General features: G+C 42.3%; 1 protein-coding gene across 3 annotated transcripts in view; it reads left to right on the forward strand.

The window, feature by feature from the left end:
• The window catches only part of NR4A1 (nuclear receptor subfamily 4 group A member 1), a 35,216-nt gene extending 24,789 nt beyond the window's left edge, over positions 1–10,427 (forward strand). For 2 of the 3 annotated variants that reach the window (XM_075591181.1, XM_075591180.1), the window contains exons 2-7: positions 3,054–3,865; positions 5,379–5,508; positions 6,085–6,236; positions 7,097–7,299; positions 8,250–8,428; positions 9,435–10,427. In XM_075591181.1, the coding sequence (XP_075447296.1) occupies positions 3,056–3,865; positions 5,379–5,508; positions 6,085–6,236; positions 7,097–7,299; positions 8,250–8,428; positions 9,435–9,688 (1,728 nt within the window). In that variant the 5' untranslated portion in view covers positions 3,054–3,055 and the 3' untranslated portion in view covers positions 9,689–10,427. Of the gene's footprint in view, positions 1–1,812; positions 1,852–3,053; positions 3,866–5,378; positions 5,509–6,084; positions 6,237–7,096; positions 7,300–8,249; positions 8,429–9,434 lie in introns of all 3 variants that reach the window. The other variant, XM_075591182.1, reaches the window with a different exon arrangement.
• Positions 10,428–12,171: the final 1,744 nt, after the last annotated feature.

A 12,171-nucleotide genomic window follows, 5' to 3' on the forward strand; every position in this document is an offset into this window, starting at 1 on the left:
TAAACTGCTCCACTGGACTGTTCGCTTTGCATCCAGTTTTTTGCATAGCTCGATCTTAATTTACTTTGGTAATCAGATGGAGTTTCTCTGTGCAGACAGGCTGAATGTTACATGCTGGATGCAGCTCTTGGCTGCCTATAGCAACAGGTGCAAATGCACTTCAATTTATACAGCCAGGTCTTTTAACACACATGCACTAATAGACAAACATAATGCAGGCGCCATACCCACACACTTTTCTACATCGTCTTAAATATTGCACGTGTGTGTAGATATACAAATATACTTAGGTTCACAGACTTAAATGTACATGCATACATACAAACTTGCATACCGCATACAAACTCTGATGCACACTCGCAAACTAAAATGAGGGTTAACTTGCACCCTTGCTAAAGTGAATTTGATTCTTCACATGAGTCTAATAAGGCTTTTGTACTGTACAAGCCCAGCACACACCTGCTTTCCCTGCACAAAGATACAAATTCTCTAACAGGCTCCCTTGGTGTATGCACAACAAACCCCAGACTTGTTTTCTTGTGCAACTGCTTGCTTAAATGTGCTGTATAGTATTATATATTATTAGTGTGTGTATGTATATATATATACACACTTTTTAATTAATTTTTTAAGAAAAACTAACATGGTTTTAAATGCATATGAGAATTTGTTATCGCTTATGTGTAAGCGTAGGTTTTGTTTGTCGTTGGTTATGTAGAGCATACATTTCTCTAGTTTTGCCATCAAAAATTGTTGCATATCTTTCTTTACCTCTAGCAACCATTCTGGCCAGCGGATACATTTACTCGATAATGCATTTAATAATTTCTTTTTGCAGCTGTAAATCTAATCCATGTATGCGCATGCTCTATGCTTTCATTAAACATTAACTTAAACTAGTTACTGAAGCACATGTATTTCTGTATTCTTTAAAACCAGTATACCAGCAAAGATTATCTATAATATTTTTCTTGTTTTTAATGGAAAAGGTGCAATATAGGAACGACTGGCCTATCGGGAACCAATCTTTTTAAATGCTTTTGTGTTCCTGTGCAAAGTGCTTTCTTGGCTCTCTGTAGTCCCGTATCTCATGCTCCTGGTTGCATATCCTCTAGGGAAGAGACAAACCTACAGTATAAGGCTCATAAAACAATGCTATTGTGTTGGATTAAAATGCTCTTTGTCAGCTGCTAAACTCAAAGTGCAGGTTTGCCACTCCTGTCCCCCACATAAAAGCAGTTCTGTTTCTTTAATGGCATGCTTTGGGGTTTTCTTTTCACTGACCAGTGTGCAGAAGATGGCATCATTGGTATATGCAATGTTGGTTTTAAAGCCTCATTGTATAATACAATGTTTCACCATTTGTTTATTGTATTGTACATAAAACTTGTAATGGATCCATTTTTACCCCAATACGTGTCCGCTGTTATTTTCACCCTGCCATTTAAATCTGAATAGTTCTCTGGAGATTTTACACTTGCCATCTTTGAAAAAGCTGTTGGTTCTTTTGTACACACTTGTGTGTTTGTGTACTAACCACTTGGCAATCGGGATGTGTTGCAGACCATTCTGGCTATGAAGATGAACCAAAATGTTAAGTAACGTAGCAGAATTTGCCAACATAATCCCCGCCACAGGGACCGGCAAAGTGTTTCCCTGTAATGTGTTGCAGAGCCAGCTAGCCGAGTAGTATAACAGGGGTTTGCTGTAAAGTTTTGCATCATGATGGATTCCAGTTTATTCTGTTTGCAACTTGTTTAATTCTGTCCCGTCAGCCCTATTTATAACAGAGAAAACTCTATTCTTCTGCAGGTTGTTCCAAGAAAGGAGTGTGTAATCCACACCTTTCAGGTAACCATTTTCCTGCCTTGCAACACTGCAGTATAAATATGGTTTCCCCATAATGAAATGTTTTGTTCATGCCCCAAATTCTACCAACTATCAGAATAAGTGGATAGTCTTCTTTCTTTTTTTTTTTCTTTTTTAATTATAAAGACCACAAAGAAAAAATGCAACTACAAGATGGTGTTTTGTTGTATTGTTCTCTTATGTTCTCCTTAGGATATGTATTTGCAGTAGCTTCTTCTTTTTAAGTTTTCCGAAGAGGTCTGCTTGCAAATTTGCAGACTGGATTTAAAATGGCTGACATTTCCTACAAATTAGGTTAGAAGTCGGTGTGAGAAATCAGTAATTTCATGGTCGCTAGTGAGTTATAAAAAAATAAATTAAAAAAATGTGTATATTTTTAAGGATTTTACCTTTTTTTTTTTAACAGCTTTTTGGTATTCCTTGGGCCTGTCTGCGGACAACAATTTGACAATTTCTGAATGATAACCCGAGCTGCCTTGGTTTAAACTCTGACTTGTCAACACTACAACTACATTTATATCACTCTGTGCCCAAGAAAGAACTGGCCGATACTTTGCTGTATCAAAGTAGCCTTGTAGGTCTATCCTTTGGCTGCAGAAACAGATGATCTCCCCCCCCCCCTCCTCCCTCAAATACCATTAGGCCACACAGGCAGACCAATTAAAACTGCTCTGGCATCTGCCCTGTCACAATCTCCCCCTCCAATATAACACTTACTGCAGCTATAAGGGTAGACCCTGGGATACCTTCTACCAGTTCCTTTACCTGGAGAAGCTCTTGTAACATGTCGAGGATGTTTATTAAGCCATCCTGCAATCGAGCATCGTTCACATGTGAAGATGGTACAAAGCATAGCGTTCTTTGCTCTGCAATGTTAATAATATTTCTCCAGACATATATATATATATATATATATATATATATATATATATATATATATATATATATATATATATATATATATATATATATATATATATACAGTATATGTTTAAATATGGAGATATTGTATGTGGCAATTAGTGGAGTGCTGTTGTTCTTCGAGCAAGAACAAGCTGTTGCATAATTAATCATGAATTATACTCATTTTCCCATACATGAGCCACTGCTTTAACAGTGTTTTTATCGAACAAAATGTTGTGTTCAATGCAAAATGACCACCAACTTTTGTCTTCCTGTTTTAGAAATGCCCTGTATCCAAGCTCAGCATGGAACTCTGTCTCAGTGTACAGGCCCCTGTGACAGCTATGTCCCTGACTTCTTAAACCCAGAGTTCAGCAAATTCACCATGGACTTTCTGAACAGTGAATTTGCAGCTTCCACCTCTTTGCCAAGTTTCAGTACCTTCATGGATGGTTACACTGGAGAATTCGACGCTTTCCTGTACCAGATCCCTTCTTCGAACCCCCAGACCTCCCTGAAGCTGGAGGAAGTCCAGGTTTTCGGCTGCTACCCAGGTTCCTTCAACCAGCTGGATGAAACCATGTCCTCGAGTGGATCAGATTATTACGGCAGCCCCTGCTCCATCCCGTCTCCCTCCACGCCGGGGTTCCAGAACCCTCAGCTGCCTACTTGGGAGAGTTCTTATGGTGCTTACTCCCCGACACAGAACTACGATGGCATGCGGACGTGGACGGAGCAGCAGAAGAGTGGTATCCCACAGCCTTCCTTTTTCACCTTTGGGACACCAGCTCATAGCCCCAGCATGGCTCAGGGTCTCTTAAAGATGGCCCCAACGCCACACAGACTTGAGCAGCAGGTTGTGGATACCGACATATTTTCTCTGGCACAGAACTCTCCGGCAGGGTTTCAGTCTGTCTCTCTAAGTCAAGGGTCCGTGGGGTTGGACGGATCCATTTTATTGGACGGCCCTTTATCTCCTACAAAATCACGCAGTCCTGGCTCTAATGAGGGCCGTTGCGCTGTCTGTGGGGACAACGCGTCTTGTCAGCATTACGGAGTACGAACCTGCGAAGGGTGCAAAGGCTTTTTTAAGGTAAGCGCGACCATTTTATCTTTGCACTTGTTGGCTTTATCTTTGCTTAGTCGATGGTCCAATTGCCTCACCTGTTGGTCTCCCAGGGTGTTGGTTGGCCTGCAGACTTGGCAAGCAAGCCTGTCCTATGCCTTTTGGTTCTGAGCCACCCAGTCTTTGCGCTTTAGCCGATACGAGTTCCTTGGGATGAAAAAATAGGGCTCGTCCCAAAACCGTCCCCCCGTGTTAAACAGAAGCAGCTGTCCTCCCCCGTGTACAGTTTCCTGGCGCAGTTGTACAGCAGTTGATCATCTATGCTGCCTTTTCATAACGTCAACTGGAAGGATTGAGCAGGGGCAAACTGGGGATAAGAGCAGGAACCCAACACCAATTAGGCAGTGGCTAGGGAACCAAAAGTTTCCATCAGGCAGCAGGTGATGGAACGGTGTGAAATAAACTGCAACCTTAAGCACTGCAATGCTGGAGGTGGCATGTATCACATTATACCGCATCAAACATGATGCTGTGCGTGTGTGTGTGCGCGTGCGTGTGTGTGTGTCTAGGCTTCTGTTTGCCAACATTTTACTTAAATAGCCTCCAACCTTTTTTGTGATGCCCGTGCACCCTGTACTGTAAATCTCTAAACTCAACTGTGACTCTCTTGGTGCTGGAAAGATCCCAAACACCGTGCATTGCTTCCTCCCCCAGTGCTGATGCTTTAGGTAACTTATTGCATTTATCAGCAAAGACCATGACCTATTAATAATGTTACTGCAGTAAGTAGCAATGAACCAGCTTGACGTTCTGCACCACAGATCTGAATAAAGTGCTTTGCTTAATTTTCCTGCTTGCGTTCTGTATAAAATCCTGAATTTAGTTTTTTTTTTTTATAAATAACAATTAGTTAATACATGCCATTTAATTTATCAGTAATAGCTGGGGTGCACAAGGGCATTTTAAAAGGTCTATATTTTCACTGGGCAATTATTTTCATGTTTTTACTAAATTATACACGTTGATATTCTGACCGCATGGGGCTCAATTAGTCGTCGTTGCAGCTATTAATTTTTAGGATTGATAATGTCTATTGTGGTTAAAAAAAAATCCTTGGTTTTCATTTTTTGCTCTCTTTAGCACAAAAATAGGTCACTAAGATCTGACTGAATCGGAACAGGGTTATCTAACTTCACTGGGCCCGTTTCCTGACACTTGTAGAATAGTCACCCATCCCAATACCTCTCGCTGAAGCAAATCCTCTACAATTTCAGCTCACCCCCCCCCCCCAATGATTTTGTATTTGTACTTCTTGGTCTACATCCATTTGTATTGTGGTCAAATCAGGTGTTCCAGCAGACATGCCTTGCTAATTACGATAGGTGAATCACGCTCTCTCTTTCTGAGCCAAGTGTCAACTTGATATTAGAGGCGGTCCGACACCAGAGAAATGTTACAAAAATAAATTGGAACACAAGGGGCTTTGTCTTCATCTGGCATCTCTTTTTCCCCTGACAATTGTTCCCTTTTCTCCCCACAGAGGACTGTACAGAAAAATGCCAAGTACATCTGCTTGGCTAACAAGGACTGTCCTGTGGACAAAAGGCGTCGAAATCGCTGCCAGTTCTGCCGGTTCCAGAAATGCTTAGTAGTGGGAATGGTGAAGGAAGGTGTGTATTAGTTTGTCTGCTTTTAAGGGATGAGACGAGAAAATAAAGAGCCAAGTAAAAACTCCATTATTTTCAGAAAGGTTATACATTTAAAAAAAAAAAAAAAATGTTAAGGTTGACTTAAGAGGTTTCAGGAAGAGAAGTACAGAAAATCAAGAGGGAACGTGGTGGGAAAGGACAGCAAGTGTAACGTGTTAAGGAACGAGCACTATTCTGATACGTGGGATGGAAAGTTTCCTACCCAGAAAGAGACATCAAGAGAAATCAAATACTTAAGCCAAAGGATCCAAAATGAAATACTTATTTATGTGACGAGATTCAATAAATAAACTGATGTGGTTATAATTTGCAATGGACAAACGAGTTCATCCTTTTTAATGTAGTTTGTACGGGATCCGTCAGAAATGAAGTTAAAGTAATCTGTTGGATCTAACGGTTAGATGAACAAGCAGTGGGGTATATATTCTGGTGGTATAATAAAACATGAAGCTGTGCTGCCGAGTCTCCTTTTTTGGTATAATTTACCATTCCCTCGTCGATGTTTCTTTGCGTTTAATGGCAACTCTTTTCTTTCAGTTGTACGGACGGACAGCTTGAAGGGGAGAAGGGGTCGGCTTCCATCAAAACCAAAGCAAATTCAAGACTCTTCTCCAGTCAGTCTTATCAATTCGCTGGTCCGGGCACACATTGATTCAATTCCCAGCTCGACCAAACTGGACTATTCCAGGGTAACCTTTTATTTTATTATTAACGACTTGATGTTCAGTCCAAAACATTGTTCGTACATTTTCAAGTAAAAATGTTTTTAAATGGCTTTTTGTAGTATTTCCTTAATATGTTTAAGGAATGTATTTAATTTCCTTGCATATAAAGGCATACGTTTGTGTGTATAGGTTTAAGAGAAAAATAAAATAACGGGTTTGTGCATTTTCTGGAGGATTTAATTGCCAGTATACAATCATGTAAACATGGCATTATGTTTTAACAATTTTCACGTTAAATCGATTGAAACGTAGGTAAAATTTGAGCCCCGAAATGCACATTGAAAAAAGTCCTATTCTGCTTTGTCTTTATATTGTTATAATGCAATATGATCTTAAACACACTTAATTGGTGAAAAGTGATCTACCGTAAAAGGAGGGTGAATTTAATGGAGGATTTTGAGTTCACAATCGCCGTCCTAATTGATATACTATGACCATTCAGAAGGTGTTGTTGATCTGTTGCTGAATATTTCTTAACTTTTTGCAATACTGGGACAGCAATTCTCATACATGGGGTTGCCAGGTGTCCGGTATTGAACTGGACTGTCCTGTATTTGGATACTCTGTCCAGTAAAAAAATGAGAGGTACTGTAATACTGGACATGTATGTGTCCGGTATTTTCCTCCCTGGACATAGTGACCTGACCATTGAGTCCAGTATTTTTGGAGAAGCCACCTGGCAACCCTATACATACCTGGGAAATGTAAAGTTGAGGATGTGCTCAGTAGTTTCCCGCTAGACTTCTAAGGCCATCAATAATATGAATCTCCATGTTCGTCAGTGGCTGCCCTGAGTAAACCATGCAATCCTTCTGCGTTTTCAGTTCCAAGAAAATGTCTCCATTCAGTTAGAGAAGGAGGACTCTGTTGACGTGCAGCAGTTCTACGACCTGCTCTCTGGTTCCTTGGAAGTGATTCGCAAGTGGGCAGAGAAAATCCAGGGGTTTCTTGACCTCCCCAAGGACGATCAGGACCTGCTGCTTGAATCCTCTTTCCTGGAACTCTTCATCCTGCGATTGGCTTACAGGTAAAACAGCTGTCACGAGCAATGGGCTTCTAATCCCGGGCTGGACACAGAGCAGGAAGTGCAGTAAATAAAAGAGGGAGACGTTTACAGCTACCTGCAGGCTGGAGAAATCTGATTCCCCTGTTAAAGAACAAGCCAAAGTAAACACAAGACAAAGTCGAGCTTGTTTGGCATTTGGGATGAGCTTAGGATCTGAACTGATTGCATCAAAGACACATCTGCCTGAATAGAGGGGTGAAATGATTGGACAAGAGCAGATATATATATCTAGCAATAGTACAAGGCAAATATACATCAGATACCCCTACACACACGCACTCCGTACCAGCAAATGAAGGCTGGAGTAAGGAAACCATTTCATAATGGCAAATATTTTATCTTAAAATGGAACATATCCCTATTTCAAGGCATCCTACCTTAGTTTACATTAGAGGGTCAAAAAATTTGTCATACGAGAGGATGCAGGGAGGAGGTTTAAACAACACCGTTTTCGAGGGTTAATAACATTGCATCTTTATGTATTAAATGTTTAAAGCCACATTGCGTGCCCCTTTTAACACTCAAACATTTTTCATGTGTTTTATTCTTTACACAAAGCATACTTGAAGTTAACCCAATGTTTGTATCAAGGGCATCCCAGAAACTCTGCACCTTGCCTGCCTAATAAACAACATAATCCTTCTGTTACACACGCCCCCTTTCCTGCCCCCTACGCCCCCTAGCTAATGGACATAACTCCAGGGGTAGAATACAAAACCCTATTGTTATGAAATTTAACATGTCCTGAGACCTGTTGGATATTCTCTCTCTAAGTTACATGCATTGCTGCTTTAAACCAACACATTATCTTTTTTGGCTATTTTTTTTTTTGTCTTGTGCCTCTGCCTTGCTCTCTCTGCTCAGGGGTCCGTTACATGCTCTTGTCTGACCCCGACCTCCCTGTCAATTAGGTCGAAACCAGAGGAAGGGAAGCTGATCTTCTGCAATGGCGTAGTGCTCCACCGCATGCAGTGTGTCCGAGGCTTTGGCGACTGGATAGACTCTATCACCGAGTTCTCACACAGTCTCCAGCGCATGAACATTGACGTCCCATCTTTCTCCTGCCTCTCTGCCCTTGTCCTCATCACAGGTGAGCACGAACGAGACCACATTGCTAACGTGGCAAAAAAACCGAAGCGTAGCGATCTATCACATCTTTATTATGGACCCATTGCAAGCTCATTGTGGCCTGGAGAAGTCCATTTACCTTCCTGTGCCTTCACCACCAGAATGTGGACTTATTTATAGCATAATTGCTTTATTTAGGACATTGTTTTGTTATACCTGCATCGCTATGCTACGTCCAGTGTACTTTTAGTGCCATAAATAAATTGGTTTCACATGCATGGACTCTAGTGGTCCTGGAACCACGCTGAATCATTTTACACCCAACATTTGTTTCTTCTTTTAATTGGCCAACACTCCTTGCACCTGTCTAAATTGTGTACATTGAGTAAAAGACCTGGTGCATTCAAGCACAGAGCAGCTTACACCTTTTGCTAGGACTATTTAGCCAGGATTGTATTCTGTACTGGACCCATGTGTGGATATATATCTTTATTTGTATAGCGCCATCCATGTAAATAGCACTTTACAGCAGTAATCTACATGATCTAATAGGCGACAATGGGAATAGGTGTTATAGTCCTAGAAGTACGCATTGGGAAAAGGAACCCCCCGAAGATAAGCTCAGATTTAGCCTCGTTCTGTAGCAGAGATTTCAACATTTTAAAAATGAAGATTGACCATATCCCCCATAATTTGTGTTTTAATTTGTTTCTGGGACACGGCTGAACTTTTTCAGCATATGTTTTACTTTTGTGGTGCGCTTGTGAATTCTGTTCTTCGTGCCCGCTGATCACTATAACAGGGGAGCCATTCACTATAGCAGTACTATGCACATATTAGAAGGGTTTGGGACACATTTCTCAGCAAGTGGCAGGTCATTTTCAGCAGCAAGGGGCTTCACAATGAGAAATGTAGAGGGGTCCGGGAAGTAGCCACCAGTAAACTCTGGAGTTTTAGGTTATTTTTCGTGACACTGGGACATTCAATATACACAGACTAACAGGTGTCCTTTCTCTCTTCTCCATTAGACAGACACGGGTTGAAAGAGCCCAAGAAAGTTGAGGATCTTCAGAGTCAGATTATCGGTTGCCTTAAAGAGCACGTGCCATCCACGAGTGAGCAGCACAGACCCAACTGCCTGTCCAAGCTTCTGGGGAAACTTCCAGAGCTCCGAACCCTTTGTACGCAGGGCCTTCAACGCATCTTCTACCTGAAACTAGAGGACCTGGTACCGCCTCCTCCCATTGTGGATAAGATCTTCATGGACACTTTGCCTTTCTAAAGCAGCCCTGCAATTTGCCCGCAGGCCCCCGAGAGAGGAAGCTCACAGGTGCGAGGAGGGGGGGAAAGCCACCTTATAAACTCTTGGAATCGTTTCTTTGACATGAGGTGCCTGATGCCGCAGATTCACAACACAATGTGATCTGCTGGGTCTCATTTGGAGTTTTTTATTTATTTTTTTTCTACATAGAGAATCAAGATGTGCCTTTGGCTAAAAAATCACACACACAAAAAAAACCAGACTCCTCCCATCTGAACCCCCCACCCACCCACCCACCCTCCTAAAGTCTCATTTTCAACTTTGTATTGAATTGTTAACAAACACTTGCAGAGATCAGCTGGCTCGTAAACAGCCGCATTTCCCTCACTGCTTTTCTGGATTGGGACATTTCTTTGCAACCGAGGTCCAGAAGCAAGAGGACGTGGCGCGGGAGATGCACCCTCCCACCTGTTCTGCGTTAGCCTGCAAAGGACAAACCACAGCTAAAGGCACAGCCAGTTTGTAAAGTCTTGTACATATCTTGAAGAGAAACCTGTAAATAGGGCTGTGGAAAATGCAGAACTGCGCTTTTCAGCGGTGATTATGCTGCCTGGGATCCCACAGTCCTCTGGGCTGTGTGTATATATGTGTAATTTTTGGAAAGAAAACATTTATATTTGTGTATCTTACTGGCTTTACAGTATGTGTTTTTTCTGATTAATATATATTTAATATATTGAATAAAAAATATGCTGTAACAGTACCCTGCGTTCAGTCCTTCCCTCTCCTCCCCCATAACGCTCATTTATATAGTGCAATTCCGTCCTACGTTTCAAGGTGCAGTTCCACTTGGGACTAAATGAAAGTAACTTTTAACCGGACATGTAATCGCTCCTGGAAGAATCACATAACCACGACCAGGCCCCAGACGCTAGAAATAGAAATGGAGGGGGGATACATTTCAGTTTCAATCTGGTTAGCTCCTCTGGCCATATAAAGAGGAAGTGCCTATGATGTACCAGGTAAGTCGTAAGGGCACTGTACAGCATAAAGTGGCAAACCCCTGCTAGCATTTTGTTTACCTGAACCAGGGGTTCCTATTGGCAGATCTGTGGCCTCCCCAACATCCAAAGCCCACCTCTCTCTACCGCCCCCCTTTCCCCCCCACCCCCGTTTGCTGGTAAACTACTTTACATTTTGTTGTTTCTGTTAACAATCTACAAACCCGGCTGCAGGGTCACCAAATTTGCAAAATGAACCTGACACTGTTGCCATTTTTGCCCGGTGCCAGTATCGCAGGAACACGGAGCTTCCTGGAGGTCGACGGGGTGGGGGGGAGGGACAGCAGGGCGGCAGGTCAGGGTATCCGCTGATTGAAGGACCCCCGGCTCGAGTAGTTTTAACAAAGCAGGCGTGACTGCTGTTTTTTAATATATTTTTTTTTCCCCCCCCATAGCCTGGCATATAGTTTTAACCTATTGAACTTACAGATGTAGCCGACATTGTTACTCCTGCTTACACGCTGCAGCGGGACATGCACAACGCACCAACTGGAGAAGCGCCCATTGTTTTTAATTGGCTGCACGTCGGGGGTGGGGCGAACGCGATATTTTGCCTGCGCCAGCTCGCTGTCAGGAGTAACATTGGCTTCAACAGTCATTTAATGTGGTTCTACATAAGACTGCACCTTTTTAAAGGTAGACTCCCTGGTAGGGTCGGGTCAATATAAACTAATGGTGGTTATGCAGTTGTGAAAGTGTGAGAGATTTTAACTTCTATTTTTATTAAGATTTTCAGGTACGGATGGGGGGGAGAGAAAACAACCATTCTGTATCAGAATTCTTACAATCAACAGTCACATTACACAGCGTGTAACATTTTATAAACTAAATATCCTGCACTCATCACTCCCAGATCCTTATTCCTATTGAGACCACCCCCCCTACCCAACATCCCAGGGATCCCAGACCTCACCAAACTTCCTTGCGGTGTGATTCAGGAATGAGGCGAGTCTCTCCATTAATTGTACCTCATTAACCCTTTTAATAACCTCCCTTCTGCAGGGCGCACCTAGCCGCCGTTAGAATAGGCAGAACCAGTTTAGCGGTTTAGTGATCCACATCTTCCATAGGCTTAGCCAGAATAATTATAATTGGGTCTAGTGGAATCTGGATTCCCGTCGCATTTTCTATTCATTTCAAGACTCCTCCAGTACGTCTGCATTACTGGACAAAACCACCAGTTGTGTGCTAGGTCCCCTATCTGTCCGCATCTCCTCCAACATCTGTCAGAAGCCTCCGGGAACATTCGCTTTAACCTTTTGGGAGTGTACATATAGAGATTTTACCTGCATTCTCTCGTATCTTCCCAGTCCTCTCGTTGTTTCAGTCTGGAAATCCAGAGCCAACTGGTCCATATATTTATGGACCGGGGTATCCTTTTGGGGGATTAAACCTTGGTAAAGGGGAGAAATCGGGCCTCTTTGATATTTTTTGTTTTGTATA

This window comes from Ascaphus truei, chromosome 3 (assembly GCF_040206685.1).
Source record: "Ascaphus truei isolate aAscTru1 chromosome 3, aAscTru1.hap1, whole genome shotgun sequence".
In the NCBI taxonomy this organism is placed as follows: Eukaryota; Metazoa; Chordata; class Amphibia; order Anura; family Ascaphidae; genus Ascaphus; species Ascaphus truei.